Genomic DNA, 19,630 nt, shown 5'->3' with positions numbered 1-19,630 from the left:
GTTAGCTTAAATCAGAATCATTGCCAACTTAGCTAACTCTTTGGTTTTACTCAAACTCAACATCACATTCACAGTAAGTGACCTCAAATAGTGTCTCTGAATAGCAAATGCTGAAGCTGAATTCAACATTAAATTAGTTATACTGTTCTGTTGTTAGGTAAGTTAAGCTAAACACTGTACTGCAGCACACTTGACCTAACTTTAGATCCATTTTCACCGCCGCCTACTGTTGCTAGGTCACAAAATTTGTCCTGTGGTGCTTCCTCTTCCTGTAGCAGTTATCGCTTAGTCTGATTTGAAATGCTCAGTAAGCGTTACATTTTCCTTCATTCAGTGGAATTTTACACATAGAGCATAGAATAACGGATAGAAATGGTTGATATCAGATGTCACATTGATTCTGATTGGTCGGAGATGGAGAGATGACATTGAAGAGCACGTGGGTTTGTTAAATGAGCGAGCTGTGGGCGCACAGAAAGCTGAGCACTGAAAACGCTGAACTGCTTTGGTTTTGTGTAGAAAAAAGGCGTTGCCATTGCAGTTAAGGTTGTTAGTGTAGACAGGCCCTTATGTAAATCCAATCCTCTCTCTCCTTTTAGCTCTGTTCGGTTCTCCACTCTGTTCTGTGGAAGACATGCAACTCTTGGTCTGTTGAATATTTGCCAGCTTCTGCTTTGTTGTTCTTCTATATGGTGGTAACATCAGGTGTACATTAGATGCTATCTTACGATGGAAATAAGACTGAGATGGAGGAAAATCAACAGTTAAGTTCAACAGCCTCTAAAACCAAAACCGGGAGCTGATGGATTGACATATGAATGACTTATCTATTTAAATCACACATTTTATTGTACCAACAATTAAACTGATTATGAAAATGATCAACCACTGTGCATTTCTCCTCTTAGACAAGGCAAAAGCTGTTAGCATAATATTCATTAAAACAAGCTATTTTGAAATTCTCCCCTCTCTCACAGCTTTCTGTCTCCATGAAAAATTAAAGTAGTAAAAATGAGAGGATTTCCCTCATGCCTTGTAAATGTTTCAAGCAATGAGTGTTAATAACCTGAGGAACCCCTGCAGCTGATGTCTGCCTGCAGCGCTACACAGACACAAACACAAGTAGAAAATGCAGAGGTACAACTTCGCCCCAATTCTGACACTAATACGAGCGTCTGTTTCACGGTTGCAGCCAAACTGTGCCAGGGCAGTGCAGAGTGGAGTGACAGGAATGCAAAGTGAGTGTTTCTGTGTTTCCAGATGGACAGGTGCCAGCAGCAGCTGGAGCAGGGCCTGCCACCGTGCCCCGAGATATCGGAGGAGTGGAGGAGGATGCTCCGAGACAAGAAGAGAAGACAGAGGGACAAAGAGGAGAGAGAGAGGGTACAAAAACAGAAACACACACATACATACACACACAAAGAACCACTGGTCAGGAATTGATGAAAGCACTCAGGGGTAAGGGAAGAAGACAGAGTGACAAAGGAAAGAGAAGTAGAGCGGGGACACATCTCAGGGCAGGAATCAATTAAGATTCTGGGGGACGGAAGGGCTGCAGCGTACCTGAGCACGCACAGACACAGACAGCAGAGAGGAGAGTTGAAAAAGCCCCCCTCACAGACACACACGCACACAGACACACACAGATTAGAGAGACTATAAGCACAAACACAGGACGAATAGGACAGACTGGGAGACAAACACAAAGCGAGGCTGTCTACACAAGAAAGGGGCACATGCTGTACCCAGATCAGCTGTGTCTGAGACCGGTTCAGCCGTCTGCAGCATGTCTGAGAAAACATCGATCAGTACAAAGAAGAAAAAAAAAAGAAGTACCAAAATGTAGTCAGTGTATCTGATCTGAGAAAGAAGCTGCTTCCCTCTCTCTTACCCACTGTTAATCCTGCGTTTTAAGCTTCTTCTGAAAATGTAAATGTGTTTCTTTAGCCAGATAACACAAATATGTTTTCCTGTTTATGCATTGGTTGCTCCTGATCTTTTTTCATTTCATTCAAAGCCATCATTCCTTGTTTTTTTGTGCCCAGCTCCTCAGATCACATGCCAGCGGATAAACTCTTCATATGCATGAGAAAAATCGCCATCTCTTTGAAGTCTCACTGAGATTTAGGCACAGTTCATTTGCATGCCGGCGTGGGGCGAAAGTCAAAGGGGAGAGGACTGTTGTGCACACTGGAAGATATTTCTTTTCTCAGCAGGGGTGCGCCATGCTTTTAAATTGATCTATCAGCCATACTGAGTTCAAATCAATTTGTCTGCCTGTGTCAGAACTCTAGGAGCCATATTCCTAGTTTTGTGAGAGGAGGAAAGACTTTTTACAGCCACGGCTAATTTATGAAAAGTGAATATGAGGGAATTCCATAGAGTGTAGAAAAAGACTGGCAGCATGATGGCTCCCTAAAAGTGAAGCCAGAAGGTTTAGAGCTCCCGCTTCTGACTGGCAGCAGGCGATCTCAAACATGGTTCCTGTCATTAAAGTTTGTTTTTATGCTGATTTATGTCAAAAGACTTAATATTGTAGAAAACATTTTAAAAGTGCTTAAATAAAACCACATATAGATCAGCGAATGGGTGCGCAAACCACAAATGCGTACCCAGATCTGCAAATCTGTAGAGCAATTTGTGAATGCAAACAAAGATTTTAAAAACCTCTGACCTGTTGACTCCAAGCCTGGCTCCGCTCATTATCACAGTTTGTTGTTGTAGTTATGTGAAAAAATGATCTGGTGATAACACAGTGTTTTATTCTGAGGACTAACCGGATGTTTTAATTTTGTTTTGGTGCCTGACTTCCTGTCCCGCTCAATCTCCTCTGTTGAGTTTTAAGCGCAGTGTTCCAGCATCTGGCAAAAATAGTCTTGCGTAGCTGATCAGGTGCGCATTCTGGATCAGAGACGCAGCCAGAACTCAACGGAGCGGATCCAGTGGAAGTTAACACCATGACTAGAATAGAAACCTATCAGATCCTGTGCCATGACGGATTGGAGACGGACCGGACACGGATCCAGTGGAATTTGGCCATAAGTGTTTGTGCTTCTAAAGCTAAAAACACACACATCACTTACAGATGAGAGAAGACTCTTTGGCAACAGGTCTGTCATGGATGATCTGCAAATGTGTAAATCAATACAGACCTGCATGTGGAGAAGGTGCCCTGAGCTCTGGCATGCAGGCTTATCATGTCATAGTCTCAACCATCTTCTCTGATCACCTGTTGGAGAGATTTAAAGGATTCATTTCAATCAATGCAGCATCCTGCAAGGTTAATTTGCTTAATGGTGTGTCAAAAAATCTTCAAATGCATTATTCTGACACAGTGAGGGAGTACAGCTGTTAAAAGTGGCACTGCTAGCCTGGTACACTGTGCCAGGTATCCCATGATGCTTTGTGCAACTCCATTCATTGTGTATTGCAACAGCCTGCTATATCCTTGTGAATCTGCATCATAGATGGTATATTGTTATTATTTTTTTTTTATTTAACCTTTATTTAACAAGATGAGATCCATTAAGATCAAGACCTCATTTACAAGGGCGACCTGGCCAAGAGGTCAGCAGCACACGTCAAAATAAATAGCACACCTCAACAGCATGGAGCATATATACAGACAGTATGTAGAAACAATCAGTAATTAAAAAGTGCAACTTATTTGTAAATAAAGTGCAATTTGTGATTACAAAAACAGCATTTAAAAACACAGGCACTGTTCTGGGGTCTGTCTTTCATTTAAGATGGAGCCAAAGGCGTAAAGTGAGATAAGATCTGACAAATTCAAATCCTTCTGGAGTTTATTCCACGCAGTAGTAGCAGCAAAACTGAACGCCCTCTTACCGAACTCTGTCCAAACACGGGGTACACACATTTGTCAAGAGTCGCAGGAGCGCAAAATTAATGTATATGTATAATTAATGGACGTAGTATCCATGACGTCCCATCTGTTTCTGAAGCACTGTTTTGAAGCCAATCTTCGGTGGGAGCCATATTGGAAATGCTGAAGTCAACCTAACTGCTGTCGAGCAAGTGAGGTAAAGAGGCGGGCTTTGAACCTCCTAGCCAACAGCTACAGTGTTCCCGCCTGTCAATCAAGTCAGCTGTGTCTCTCATTATGGAAAACTCGTAATCTTAATATCTTCCAAATTGCCGATCGAGAAATAAGCCATCCAGACTACACTCATTTTTTTGTACCAGGCAAACAGACACTCGAGAAACAGCAGTTTTATACACTTATGCAAGGTTGTTGCTTGATCTGCGAATACATTTGTGGATGCATATACACATTTAGAAATGTTGTGTGACAATATTAGCTCCATATAGGATTATTTGTTTTTGAGAAGTTAGGATTCAGGTTGTTTTTTGATGCCATGAAAAGGTTCATCAGCATGATTGACAGCTCTGTTGATGAATGACTCTCATTTATCATCAATCATCAAACAGGGTTTTTATGATGCTAGATAATTATTGCCAAAAGACAGGTGTGTGTGTGTCTATATATATTTATATAAGTTCTTATTCACAATATTTACAGCTCATTCCACAAACCACAGAAGATGTTGTGCTTTTCATACCCTTTAGGGTGTTTTTGTATCACACTGAACATCCTGTTGGTGTGTCTCAGTCAGCTTTTCTTTGCTTTGTTGTAAAGGGTTTAGTGTTTTGAGGATAAAATGATACCGGCACTGACCGTCTCTGCTATCACTAATCTCTCTAATGTGTATTTTTGAAATCGTATATTAAACTTGGATCAGCCTCCTGGTCCTGAGCTCCAGCGCTCAGTGCTCATTCTGCCCTTGCATTTGTCTTAATCTTTCAAAATATCAATTATTCCATTTCCAAGATTAAAACTCAGGCAAATTAAATTTAAACTATTTTGTCCAAGGTCATGCAGTCTTACATCAAATATTAAAACAGCCTCTGGTCTCTCTCTCTCTCTCTCTGTCTGTGTGTGTGTGTGTGTAGCTGGCTGAAGAGGATGAGTGGACTCAGTTGCCTAATGGAAAGTACACCACAGCTGAAACCCGTCCCAACGCTTACATCCCCCAGACAGACAAACTCTTGCTGCCAAAACCGTATGGAGCCCAGGCCCCCTTCAAACCCTCCCAACCAGGTGCCAACATGAGACACATCCGCAAACCAACGCTCAAACCCTTGGAGAGCTAGAACGCAGCACAAATGTATTCACACAATGTGAGTCTTGGTTTGGTTTTTCATTCAGAAACATTTCCAACAAACAAAATGAGTATCCAGTGCGTTTCACTTATTCTGCTTATTTCTATCTTTTTATTTTTTATGGACTAACTTTCCAGCATACGACTGCTGTTTGTGCCATTTGGGAACAAACTTGCAGACTGCATCTGTTTGTGAATTTGTTTCCTTTTTTTTTTACTTACTGGCAACATCTTGTTTACACTCTTGCTTGCTGTAACACCAAATACTGTAGAAGAGTGGAAGGCAAGAAAGAGAGCACAAGGGAGATCAAAATATGTGTTTATTATTACATCATGCACACGACGTGTTGTCTTAGATTCATCCCTGCTCTTAGCAACATATCAGTCTCTACTTCATACATTAGACACTATAACTTTGTTTCTTTCAGACACTGCAATATTTCAACATCTCTGTCAGCCCTGTTGCTGTTTCATCCCCCACACTTGTAATCTTTCAGCTGGTTTAAGCTCCAAGCTAGGCTAAGAGTGCCAGCATAATGCCTGAGATGATAAATGTAAACAGAGAGGGAAGATTGGGAAATAAAAGAGAGCAAGAGGATGACAAGAGAGAGGAGAATGTAAATGAGGAGGAACAAGAGATGGCAATCTGAGAAGGGAAAGAAGATAAGAGTGGAGCTGTAAACGGGGTGGAAAGTTCACAGTCGGTTACTAATGATCGTGTTTTGCAATTTGTAAGCTTGTTTTCGTTGTGAGGAGACTTAGACGGAGTACTCCAGTGGCTTCACAATCCTTCTGCAGTTGCTCGTAATCTCAATTTGAGAAACTTAAAATAAATCATACTTTAGTCAAAAAGTATGTCAGTGTCTTTAAAAGGAATCTACTGAACTACATTGAGAGATCAAATATCCACCAAAAGTAAGAGTTAGAGCACCGGATAAGTGGTAAAAACGGTTTAGCTAAAAGTAATATATAACCGCTGAAAAAGTATGATTAAATATTTAAAAACTGTTGAAATATTTAGCTAACAGTAAAGGATGACAGCTCTAAAGATGTAGCTACAAGTATTAGGTAAACTGTGAAACCAAGTAGCTTACAGTGATGGATAAATATTTGGAGTTAGTCACTAACATTAGACGAAGGTTTTTCCAACAAGCATCGTGTGAGCCAACTTTTCTAAAGGTTAAAGGAGGCAGCAGGTTTTCCCATTCTTGAGACCGCACCCTGCTAACCTCCAGTATGATGGTCAGCCCTGTTAGATAAACTCTGCCCCCGACTGTTCGAAGGTATTATCCGCCTACATAACACTGTCTGACTGCATAACAGGGTATCAAGGGGGCAATCAACGAGCAATTTCTTCACGTTTTGCAAGAGAAATTCCCCAGAACAGAAATGATCTCAGACATCTGTAGTGAGGTGGACAAGTTGAAAATAAAACAGGTTGTGTAATTTGACATGTATGCTTCTAAAACAAGCATGATGTCCTTTTTTGCTAAATGTGACTCAGCGTGTTCGATGACTGATGCTGAGATGAGTTCCTGATTTCAGAGGAGCTCCGCTGAGTCCGTCCAAAACACTCAGGTGCTGTCAGGAATGTGAGCGAGCACTTCCTCCTCTGATGAGCTCCTCTAGCTCCAGACTATTTCTCTGCAAGTCGAGATCATTTCTTTATTTATTTCAGGGCTCCACAGTAAGAAACCGGCTCTCGCTTTTTTTCAGGATTTTAATAAAATATAACGGAACAAAGGAAGCTGAAGCCGAACTGTTGCTCCACAGCTTCTCTGTGGAACATGTTCTACTAAAGTATGGCAGTAAAAGAGAACTACAGTACACTTGTAGCAAAAATCTCTTTATTTACAATCCATCATACAAAACTGTCTTAGTGTAAACATCACTGATTATGAAATCCCTTTTTTTCTGTTTTTAAAAGTTTAAACATGAGGCACGTAAATAATCTCGCCGAGTGTCAACATTCAGACATTGTCTAAAGAGAAATACACTACCCACGCTTACATCATCACTACTACCAAAGAATTTCCTTCACTTACGGTAAGACTTCACTCATAATTGAAGGCACACTGATACATTATTCAAACCAGGTGTTCCAGTATCTGAGCAGGCAGGCTGAGTCTATTATTTTTGTCTTATGTATTCAGTTTGTATATCACCTTATCTTTAACCCTTTACTGTCTCACTTTGTTTAGTGTTTTCAAAGCATCTTATTGGCTGATTTTGATTTCTGCAACATGAATAAAGTTCCTATAAAGTCATTAGTCTGCTGTTTTCCACTTTTGTGTCAACATATGTGTAAAATTGAGTATTTTTATTTCTCCATGGTACGTAATGTAGCACTGAGTATAAGGGCCTGTTTCCACTAACAGCATATTTTGTGCTGGCAGCACCCCTAATCTCAATTTCACAGAGATCCTAGCAAGCACCAACTGTTGCTAGGTTAGGTGATCACTAGGTCTGTTTTAAAATGCTCCACTTGCTTCGTTTTGTCTTTTATTGATCGGTATCGTACAACAAGAATGAGAAAACAATTGATGTAATTGGTGTAGCATTAGCAGCAGCTCTAGATCTGGAAATGGTACCCTCAAATTAAACAAGTGTGGTTAGTGTCTCCTCAGTACAGGCCTCCAACATTATTATTGACAAAGCTGATATTGGAAATCTCGCCCCCTCATGATGTTGATTGGTCGTAGATGGAGTAGCATTGATGAGCATGGCAGTGTTCCAAAAGTTTGCCTATTGTCAACTGAGAGCGCTGTGAGTGCAGCAACAAATAACAGCTGATGACGTGGGTAGAGCTTGGGATGCTAAGCGCTAAAAACACAACTATGTAGGTTTTGTTTAGAAAATATGTACTACCCATTTTTTAAAAAAGGGCGCAGGCTTGGCCTAATGGTAAGGTACTGCCAGTTAAAAAAAAAAGCCCTTAATGGACACAAGCCCTAAAGCATTACCATTGGCTTATCTTAGCCATCAAAAGTCACAGATCTTGTGAAGATCCTATTGCCACTGGCCAGTTGGAGCAAAACTTTTAGCAGATAGAATATGGAAACAGGACAAATACATGTTCATAAAATAAGCTTTTGTCAAATAATGTTTTTCTTGTCTTAAAATCTTGAGATGGTGTCACTGAAGATAATAATTTCGCCAGTTTGGGACTGCTTTAGTTGGTGAAAGTTCTTGTGCAGTCACGTTTGTTGAGATCATCATCAGCTAGCATTTGAAAACTGTGGTGGAGCTTTCTGTTTAATTTGTACAATAATACAGATATCTAACCAGCACTAGTATGAACATATAAATGATGTCTGGTTCTTATTTTGCAGACAAAAGCCTGCAATGAACAGTGAGTTTCATCAACGTTTAAGTCATGTTCCTGATATTACATTTCCAAAACTCAGTAGTCTCAAAGGCTGAAGATAAATTTAACAATTTGCTTTTGAAAAAAAAATCATACATTATCTCATTATATAAGTCTTTGGAGTTGTAATTCTAAATCCTAGAAATGCCATGAGTTATAGAGCTGGAATGATTCTGTATAACTCAGTGTTGAAATCAGATTTAATGCACAGCAGCCAGTGTGTGTCCAAATCAAACTGCTGTGTGTGTGTGTGTGTGTGTGTGTGTGTGTGTGTGTGTGTGTGTGTGTGTGTGTGTGTGTGTGTGTGTGTGTGTGTGTGAAGCTTTTGTCAGCATGTAATCAAGTTGATGGGGTGCAGCCGCATCAGGAGGATAAACAAGTGTGTGTGATTTATACAGACTGTTTGCAGTTTTTGACTTTCATGTTCATAAATTGTCTGAGAGGAAAGTTGCGGAGGAACAGGAGGGAATTGTTGCAGCACCAGAATTATGAGTTTGTAGGAGTCGCTGCCTGCAGACACAGATTTTCCACAATATTTGAGAAGTATGTTCCCCCACATTTAATTAAAATGAAGTTTTAATAGTTTTGGTTCTGTTTATATTTTGTTGTGTAAAATAAGGTTCTTCTGTTCTTGCGTCCAAATGTTGTCCGTGTTTAAAGTTAATGTAGAAAAACAGCTTCTCATCCTCCCTCCCTTCCTTTCAGGGGCGTCTCCATCCATCTCTCCCTGCGCCCCACCCTAATTTGTCATCAGCCAGTGAGAGCTTGTTTATAAGCACTCTGCCTCTCAATCTCTCCACGCATCTCTCACTTCTCGCCCTCCATCATGCACCCATCCGTTACTTGTCCTCAAGGCTCAGTCAGTCGATGATGACTGTACTCTGAAACACATTTTCCCCCTCATCTGTTTCCCCCTCAATCCATCCATCCACCACTGCTCCTGCCCGCTTCCCCCCCTCTGCTCCCCCCTCCGCATCTTTCACTTTTCCTCAAAGCCAAGCAGTATTAGTGTCTGCTTCAGAGCCGTCTCCTCCACGAACCTGGCATCCACGTTTTCCTGCTCCTCAAAAGGGTTCACAGCTAGGACGCAGGGAGAAGAATGGGTGAGAAAGATGACATTTCAGGAGAATATCACCACATACTCGCTTCCTTTCTCCCAACCAAACTCGCTCAGAAAACACACACGTTCTGTCTAAATCCTCCTAAGGCCTCTGTATCTAAACCATGCAGGCAAGCACACACACATGCACACTCTCTCCTTCTCCATTTCTCTCTACCTTGTTCTTCTATATCAGAGAGGATCTTTGCTAGGTAGGTAAGAGGCAGAAACTCGGGTCTGAAGCCTGGCTTGTCTCTGCCGGTGAATGCAAATCCCTGGAGAGGAAGGAAAAACAAAAACACAACTGTGGATTCTGCAGGTTTCTTCCAGGATTCACACAGTCAAGACAAATCTGCTGCAAATCCAGAAACTAGTCAACTTACTTGGCTCCTCTTTTGGATAACTTTTCATGGCAGCTATACATTCTTATTCCTCATTGCAAGAGATGCCTCTGGCTCTGCTGGCCAGTTAGCTGACTGAAACCAGCCAGTAGCTTACTTAAATGCACAGTTTACTCTGTTAGCTGTACAACTGGGGTCACTTTTTTCAGACATGCAATAAAGAAGAAGGGGAAGGATATATTTGTGCTGCAAAACATCATTTTTGTATCTTAAAAATCTCTACAATAAAATGTGAGCAACCCTTCAGAATTTTCTAGAGCCCTTGGAGATATTATTACAAAGTTTATTTTGTCTGATGAATGGTTAAACAACAAAACAGACTGGATTTTGAACAGATTTAAACTGAGAAAGACAATATATTTCAAGAAATAAGGAGCTAAAACCACCAATTTTGTTGTAGTTCTAGCTTTTTTTTTTTTTGATAATTTTGTCAAAAGCCCACTTGAGCTTCGTTTGTGTGTGTCTTTTAAAAAATGTTCATTTATTTTTATTCCTGGCTAGTAACTATTGGCATTCTTTTTTGTTACATTTTGGAGCATTCTCACCTTTAAGCGATAGGACAGCTGAAGAGAGACAGCAAATGTGGGGAGTAGAGAGAAGGAGAGGTCATGCAGTAAATGGTTGAGGCTGGAATCGAACCTGCAACCTCTGAGACGAGGGCTATAGCCTCTGTATATGGGGCGCGCTTACACCAGGGGTTCCCAAAGTGTGGGTCGGGACCCCCTTGGGGGTGGCGAGATACAAATGGGGGGATCATGAGATGCCTTCCATAATTTCTTTTTTTTTTATTTATCTAAAAATAGTACATTTTACCCTTTATAGTAAAAAATAACGACAAAAATAGTAGCTACACTTGAAATAAAACCTTGAAAATAGAAAGTGTAATGAGTTTTCTGCCTTTTTTTTTCCAGATGACTCCTAAGTTTAGTGTTAGTGAACAGTTAATTATCAAAAGCATCAGTAGCAGTAGGTTCATTCATAAAGGAGCAGGAAACAGCCACATGCTCATATAGGTAGGCTAATTTTCTGCAGACCAGCTAAATGAAGCCACATCAAATCACTTTGAGGGACAGTGGGGGTCGCGAGTCTTTGGCATCTGAATTTTGGGGGTCGTAGGCTGAAAAGTTTGGGAACCCCTGCGCTAGACCAACGGCCCCACATATTAGCAATCCAAAGTAAATTCATGAATATGCCGATCATTAAACCAGCTAAACAGACACACTGTCATTTCCATGTTAAATAAAGGTTAAAAAAAATGTCAATGCTCCATTTGGCTATGTTATTTAAAAGTCAAGAAGGAAGTCATTCAAAAGCTCATCTTCTCTAACTTAAAGTGTGAAACACAAACAGTAAATTTGGTGAAGGGCACTCCTCACACCTCCCTCAGTTTGGTGATTGTTCCAGCTCAGCGCACAGCCAGGTGTGTGTGTCTAATTGTCCCTGATTAGGACCAGGTGTGAGAAGTCTACATATAACCTTGGACTCCCGTGCTCTGAGCTGGCTCATTATCTCACCATCAGAGGTAGTGAGAGGTTCTTTCAGTGGTTTTCTCTTGTTTGTTTGGGGGTGTGAGTCTGCAGAAGCACCACAACAACCTGTCTGTGTCATTTGCTGTTTGTAGTTCCTCTTGAGTGTGTATTCTGTTGGTGCTCTGCAGGGCTTTGCTAACTCAGCCTTCTGTGTTTTAGCAGTGTTTTCTTTGGCTCCCTGATAATTAATTTTCTAATCAGCTGCTTAGCAGAGGTGGTTTAGTTTTCCCTGATCTGAGCATTATTTAGTGAAGGGACCATGTTTGCCTTCAGTGAAATATTGGCTTATAAGTTGCAGTAGTTTGTCTACTGCTAGCTAGCGCAGGGGTTCCCAAAGTGTGGGTCGGGACCCCCTGGGGGGTCGCGAGACACAAATGGGGGGTCATGAGATGTCTTCCAGAATGTGTATTTTTTTATTTATCTAAAAAAAATATTTATTTTTGTTTATTTACCTTGTTTTCTTATGTTTATCTTACTTTTTGTTTGAACTGTTAATTATTATTATTTTTTCATTATTCATATTTCTTTTTTTTTTGTATTTATTTATTTTTTCTTCTCTTTGTTGGTTTTGCATTACATATATAATTTGTTTACTTGTGGTGAACAAAGAAATACTAAAAAAAATGCAATAAAAAGAGTTGAATGACAAAAGGTATCTAAAAATAGTAAATTTTACCCTTTATAGTAAAAAATATTGACAAAAAAGTAGCTAAACTTGAAAAAAAAAACATGAAAATAGAAAATGTAATGAGTTTTCTGCCTTTCCTTTTGCCAGATGACTCCTAAGTTTAGGGTTAGTGAACGGTTAATTATCAAAAGCATCAGTAGCAGCAGATTGCAAGTTTTTGGTACCTATATTTTGGGGAACACAGGCTGAAAAGTTTGGGAACCCCTGAGCTAGCGAACGTTCGCATGCAAAACTAAGAGTATGGATAAATGGCTGATTTAATATTACAAGCACAGGCTAACTGAATGACCAACCAACCTTCTATTCTTTGTGTTTGTGTGTGCTATTAGACACACAAAGTGCAAACCAATTGCATCATTTGCAACCAACTGTGCTATGTTACCTTGTTTTTGTTGTGCTTCTCCAGCATAGTCCTGACATAATCTCTGGAGATTGAAGCTGAACTGACAGGATGGTCCCACATATGGTAGATCCTTTGCTCCATAGGCTACACAAACACAAACACAAACACAATAGAGGTTTAAACATGATGAAAATCTCCCCCAAAGCATGTGAACATCTGTCGCTTTCTATTTTCCCCAAATGGGTCTCAAAATCCATCTAAGAGGACGTGGCTGTTAATGAGTCATTCCAGAGAAATCTCATTTCTCAGTGTTGAGAAAATGCACACCACGGTAGTATGTCACACTCGGGTAAACAAAAACTACAGGTGTGAGTGACAATGAGAGCAAAAGCAGCTTTTCCATAGTCTGGCTTCAAACACGCTGCCAAGGAGAGCTGCTGAATCACTCGAAAGGTTGTGGCATTATCAGAGGTGAGAGAGAGAGCAAGCAGAGAGAAACACATCAGCCAAGTTCTTCCACTGATTAATAACTTCACACCCTGTCATTGGTGTTTTTTAGTACCGTTCATGTTGTTGTTGAACTCATTACCTGTGCACACGCGGAACAAGTAAAGAAATGATGGCGTAATTGGCTAAAAGTTCGAGGAAAATGAAGCAAGAGGTTGAGGTTAGGATTCAAACTTTGAACACACTGGAATAATTAACCTAGGAAAAAAGAACTGTAGCTTCAGTTTAATTTTTAATGTGTTAGACAGAAGGGTTGACCATCTTCTATCTATTTCTTACTACCTTTCTTTACATTTCAGCTATTAGCAAGCGAACACTATTTTGTATCCAGGGAGCAAGGGTATACTTACACTTGGCAGATACTGAGAGGAGGAAAAATGCAAGTAAAGTGTATTTGGTGGTGCAAGAAGTGAGGTGGTGGTTAAAGCTGGGGTTGGTAGTCAGATTTAGATACACTTTTTGTTATACTGGTTAAAATGATCTTTATGTCCCGATGGCAATTAATACATAATGTGTTCTTTAAAAAGAGAGGAAAAAAAGCTGCTATCTACAGCCGGAGTAAACCTCGGAAAAAACCAACCAATCCCTGCCATCAGGAACCAAATTATGAAACCAATCAAATCCCGTCCTGCCGTTCTGCCCGCCTCCTGCGCGTACATTTCATGTTTGTTTGTGTTTTTAACTTTCACTATGAGAATGTTTTGGTGTTTTCTTACCGCTGAGTGAGACATGAGTTGATGTAGTGCAAAACACAAACGATGTGCTGAGGACCGGTTTTGAATCAGTCACGATTATATGGTCGCGAATCAGTGGCACTCGTGCATGTGAGTGGGGGCGTCGTTTTGGAGGAACTCCGAGGGGAGGGGGGGAAGAGGTTAGACGGAGTCCTGAGGAAATGCTACATTCAAATTCATGCTAGTTTTCCGTGACTACCAACCCTAGCTTTAAACACATTTATTACCCAGCTTTCTTGCTGATCTTCCGGCTGTGTAAGATGCTTAATTCTGATTGGTCAAAACCCCTTGACAACGGTTATTAACTTTCACCATCATGTGCCAAGCCAGAGGCGAAGTGATTACATGTCATGTCAAGTCAATTTCAGAAAAAAAAGATTTCCAGAACATTTAGCTTCTGGTTAACACCACAGACCGTAATGTGAGGTAAACCATTAGTTTTCGTTAGCATCATATCAGTAAACAATGGCTAGATTTACATGAGACTTTTATTTCCTCTTTAATGCAGAATAAAAATTAAATCCTCTTTAAAAAGATTAAAAATGACTTTGTAAACACCTAATTCTGAATGAAAATGATCATTCCAAGTTAAACTTAAATCTGAAGTAAGTGTCTGGTTTATTCTGATTTTAAATCCGAATTGAATAATTCCTCGATCATACGTTCATTCCGCTTTAAATTAATTCTGGTCATTCTGCGCATGCTCGTTCCCTTATCCTGTCACGATGACACACATATTCCAGGATGGCCGCCCGAAGCAAGCATTGGACTCCAGCCGAGACTATTTATTTAATAGGAGCCTTAGAGGAAATGGATATCATGAAAAGAGTTGATGGACGGAAGCATAAAAATGTGGACCTTCTTTTAAAGCTGTAGTGTCCAAGATAATCGAGGGACTTGTCACTTGTGTGGTCTTCCATGTTGTAACCGAAAATAAAATAAGCAGGAACTGGAGTCTGTTTTCTTCAGGTAGACGTAAATACGTCACGCCCGCCCCTGTCCAATCAGAACCCTTCCCAACCCCCAGACCTTAAGAGGAATTGAATAAAGACGATTAAACGTGTTTTCCATGTAAGCCTAAATTCGGAATTACAATTATCATGTAAACGCGAAGGAGAATACTTTAAATCCGAATTATTTAATTCTGAATAATTAATTCTGAATTAAAAGACATCATGTAACCGTGGCCCACTGTGGCTCAAACATTAGTTATGATTAGCATGCTAAATCAGCAGGCTACGGACATTTTCATATGAGATCCAAAGAACTATAAACCCTCTTAACTCCCCCAACCCGTTTCCTCTGTAAGCGTTTGTATAATAATTGAGATAACGTACTACAAGAAGTTCATTACAGCGGACGTAAAACCCAACAGTGTGTACAGGACCCTGACGCAAAGCATCCTGCATCTTACATAATGAGAATTATCAGGATGCTGGGTTGAGCCAAGGTATGATTTTCCTACAGGGGGCCAACATCTCCTGTTCTGGCTCAGTGGGAGTGTGTTTTTGTGTCTGTTTGTGTGTGTGCGTGCGCGTGTGTGTTTTGTACCTGTTAAATCTCTCCTGCCTGCCAAACTCACTGAACAAAAGTCTGATGTGCAGGAAACGGAGCACAGAGACTAAACACTCAACATTCCTCTGATCACAATGCGGATGAAGCGCGCACGCACACACACAATTGCACACACACACACACACACACACACACACTTGCACACAGCCACAGAAACAATATTGTTACCCACACAGGAACACGTGGAAGTTACAAAAGAGATGGGGACACACATAAAACAGGTTTAGACTCAGCAGAAAGCGACCTACAGTACATTACCCTATCCCTAGCACACACACACACACGCACATGCACACACGCACACACACACACACAGTCATACACACACACACCAGCCAGTTACACAAGTGCTTTGTGATTGGCTTGAGGGGGGCTTGAGGGAGATAAGACCAAAAATAACTTCAAACTCTTAATTGGACCAGAATGGAAAGTTTGGGGGAGAGTACCGCTTGAAAAAAAAAGAGGATCAAAACGAGCCCTTACTAATAGATGGGACTATAATAGCCTCATGCATTGTTTTACATCCAGGCTGAGATGTTCACTCCAGCTCCGTCACACATTAAGTGTGAATGGCTGATAATCTGCCAAGTATTCATTTCTGCTGTGATTACACCTGATGGGGGAGGTTGAATAAGCTCCTTTTAATCTTAGCATGTTAGACAAACTATGCTCAAAGTCTCCTGGCCCTGCACAAAAACAGTTTTGCCACACACGCTCATTTCACACACACAAGTACCTCAGGGAGTCTTTTAAGGATGCTGAACTTCAGTCTCTCGTTGGCATCACTGTTGTCCAAATCTAAACACAAAGAGGAAGAGAGAGGGAGAAGAGACATGGTGCTAATTACTCTCCTAGAGAGAACTCTCACATGGCATGTCAAATTGTGCTCCTTTTGAAAGGAAACACAGGATTAAAGAGATGTTAATTCTTTCTCATATCTTTCCAGAAACACTGCAGGAAAAAAAAAACATATGCAAATGAAACTAAATCACAGAATTAAGACCTTTCAGGAAGCCTTTTTTGTGTGTGTGGTGTAAAATCAATCAATTCAACAACTGCATCTCTTAAATCCTTGACAATCAGCTTGTTTCAGTAACTCCTGAAGTGCAAAAAAAAGCATTCTGGGATATGTAGTTTATCTAAAACATTGTATGCATCCATCCTGCCACAGTGTATATTGCTATTGGGAGGAAAATAATTAACCTACAATGACTTTTCCAAACTTTGGGCAGCAGCAGGAGTAGTAAAAGTTCTTCAAAGTAAACTAAACTTCTAACCAGTACAGTCTGAAACACTAGCAACAATTTGGTGACATGTTTTTCCTTTAAAGTAACTTAACTTTAAAAGTAGTAGAAGTCATGTGCCCTGCTAGGGGTGTAGCTCATGGGTTGGTAAAGGTGGTGTGTCATTAGCAATGGTATAAAACTGAGTCTCAATAGCTATTAAAGAGGTTATATGGGATCCAGCAAGTTTACATTTGTGTTTCAATTTAGGGTTTCGACAACTCATGGATGGTTTTGCAATGAAATGTTGGTATTGGTCCACTTTAAATCCCATCCACCTCAAACGACATGCTAACACAGCTAATCAAGATACCAAACATGGGGAACATTATACCTGCAAACATGTACCTGTATAGAACATGGATGTTGTCCCTCTGACATCATACACTGAATTCTGAAGAGGGGTTTTAAAGCCCACGCTGGGCTGCGGCCATATTGGAAATGTTGGCCCATCCTAACTTTCACTCAACCTTGGCTGTTTTATGAAACTACCTGCTACATACTACCTATGAACGTAGTATGCTGTCTGTACTGCGTTTTAAGGTAGTATGACTGTTCTGTTGGATCTCTGTTTCAGTATGCTGGGCAAGGCGTTGCTGGATTTCTGGTTTCGGAAGTAAACAACGGCCAAGCTGATAGAGAAACTGCTTCTTTAGCATCCACTTAAGATTTACAAAAAAGTGGTTTATGTGGAATTTAATAATTTTCACAGCACCTAAAAACATAGTGCCCCCATCATATATGGAAAAAAGAAGAAGTGGATCGTTAGCGCTGTGCATTGTGTGAAACAGTATGTAAGGGAGACTGGTCTGCTGCATACTGAGAGATTTTACCAAATCAGTACGACATGCAGGGAGTTTTGACATACTGCAGATTTTGCTTTTGTTCACATACTACATACCAAATCAGTACGTACTATTAGTATAGTAGGTGGTTTGGAAAACAGCCCTAGTGTTGTGATTATGTATGAGTGTAATATTGTTTTGCCTCCTTGCCTGGTGTGGTGCTGTTTTCTTCTGGTGTGTGCTCCTTCCTCCTCCTCCTCCTCCTCTGTAATGTGCTGCAGGTGTCTGCTGGTAATTGGACAGCAGCTGATGGTGTGTGTTTCAAAGTGTAGAGTGGGAAGAACTCTCTTGCATTTTAGTTTTGTAAATAGTGTATATATTTAGTATTTTCCTGAAATCAGTGCTAGAAGTGATGGGGGAGCCTTTATAGAATACATCAGTTTCTCCTGTTTTTCAGTCAGGGAGTTGGGTAATGTTTTTGTCATTTCTCTTTTATTTTATTATTGAGGTAAGACAGTTTTCATTTGGTATTTGCTGTCCCTGAAGTCTTTGTTTAATAATCTTGTGAGTCGAAATAAATGAAAGTTTTGGACTGCAGATTTGCGTTTATTTGGTCGTCTTTGGGAGTGAGGAAGGTGATTCATCACTTTTATGTTGTGCTCAGTTTTCCCATAGGCCAAGTGCAATATCCAGACACTGGCTAAAAAGCTGATTTAGAGGGGGGCTTTTGGTGCCCTGGTAAATAGATACAACCCCCCCCCCACCTCTCAGTCAACTCAGCCAGGCTCCAATTATTCAAATCTATGATAACTCGTGCACTCAATAACTTTAAAATGGATAAGTGATAAGAGATTTGTCCCATGTACAGAGTGTAGGAACACAAAGTTGACCTATTCAGAGCAAACAGTTTTTTATACTAAGCTGTAAACATGTTTAATGTGAGACTCCAGGACTTTTGGACCCAGCCTCAAGTGGACACCTGAGGAACTGCAACCTTTTGCACTCCCACATTAGCTTCTTCTTTTTCAACACCACTGAAATGTTGCCGCTCGAGTAGGACTCTGGGTTTTGGAAATTCTTGTGATGAGGTAGAGAGTGCACACCTGCACAGCCAGTTACCTCGGATTAAACAGAATCCTAAATGGGTGTTTATTATATTAATCCCTGAGGGCATATCAAAGTCCTGAACCGTCCTTCTCTCTCACTTTGAAGTCTGAAAACATTTGGACTCGGTCCTTTTTAAATGATCTTTTTATGGTCGTGGAGCTTTGTTCTCTTCATGGGAAAGAACCATGTAAACTACAACAAGATCAAAAGTAACACAGAGGGCAAGATATTTTGGTTCTTGATCTCAGTGCCAGATCTCTGTGTTTGTCCTTTGAACACTGTTCTCTCAATGGTATGAAGTCCACACCAAGACATACAACATACATAATAAAAGGGTCTTTTAGGTTCAGTATCTATTAGTTGTTAGTAGCTGTGATGTTGTGTATTTGTGTTGTTTTATCTCCCTCTTTCTCTCATTGCACCAGCTGATTTATCTCACCTGTGTCCACTTGCCAATTAGAGAAGAAGCATAAGAGGGCAGCTAGTTGCTCATAGGCAATCCAGCAGTGTGTATTCTTATCTGCATTACTCTTTTAATGGGGAGTGTATTTTTTGTACTTTGTGTTTCTTGGCTCCTTGTTATTTTAGTCTCTAGTGGTTTCACAGACTTTTAGGAATAGCCCCACTTTTGGTTTATAAAAAGAAGCTCATAGAAGCACTTTAACAAGATTTAAAGGCCCTTCCAGAAGCTTGTTGAGGGTGTAGTTGGGCAACTTCAAGTTAAATGCTAACCAGAGCATGCAAGAATGACTAAGATAAAGGTTTTGAATGTATAATGTTCACTATGTTCCCCATCTCAGATATGCATGTTAGCTTGTATTGGCTTTAAGCACTAAATGCAAAATAATAATAAAAGAAATATCTTAACTTCTGAAGGTATTCAGTTTTAAAGAAAATCAAAATTCTAAGTTTGACAATATGCTGCAGCTTGATGGAGAGTAATGCTGTCACCAAATATTTAATAATTCACTCTTAGGAAAGGATGAAATGAGGTTTACCAACTGACTGACTGCCTGCAGTTAAAAAAAA

General features: G+C 40.4%; 2 protein-coding genes across 6 annotated transcripts in view; one reads left to right on the top strand and one right to left on the bottom strand.

The window, feature by feature from the left end:
* ccdc146 (coiled-coil domain containing 146) overlaps positions 1–7,450 on the top strand; it is a 65,484-nt gene extending 58,034 nt beyond the window's left edge. For 2 of the 3 annotated variants that reach the window (XM_034673421.1, XM_034673420.1), the window contains exons 22-23: positions 1,261–1,383; positions 4,975–7,450. In XM_034673421.1, the coding sequence (XP_034529312.1) occupies positions 1,261–1,383; positions 4,975–5,175 (324 nt within the window). In that variant the 3' untranslated portion in view covers positions 5,176–7,450. The remainder of the gene's footprint in view (positions 1–1,260; positions 1,384–4,974) is intronic. The other variant, XM_034673422.1, reaches the window with a different exon arrangement.
* The window catches only part of gsap (gamma-secretase activating protein), a 46,442-nt gene continuing 33,828 nt past the window's right edge, over positions 7,017–19,630 (bottom strand). For all 3 annotated transcript variants that reach the window (XM_034673423.1, XM_034673424.1, XM_034673426.1), the window contains 4 exons: positions 16,163–16,224; positions 12,650–12,754; positions 9,828–9,924; positions 7,017–9,630 (listed from right to left, as the gene is read on the bottom strand). In XM_034673423.1, coding sequence (XP_034529314.1) covers positions 9,530–9,630; positions 9,828–9,924; positions 12,650–12,754; positions 16,163–16,224 — 365 coding nt within the window. In that variant the 3' untranslated portion in view covers positions 7,017–9,529. The remainder of the gene's footprint in view (positions 9,631–9,827; positions 9,925–12,649; positions 12,755–16,162; positions 16,225–19,630) is intronic.

The sequence above is a fragment of the Notolabrus celidotus genome, chromosome 21, assembly GCF_009762535.1.
Source record: "Notolabrus celidotus isolate fNotCel1 chromosome 21, fNotCel1.pri, whole genome shotgun sequence".
Lineage (NCBI taxonomy): Eukaryota > Metazoa > Chordata > Actinopteri > Labriformes > Labridae > Notolabrus > Notolabrus celidotus.
This window is presented reverse-complemented; position numbering and strand designations above follow the sequence as displayed.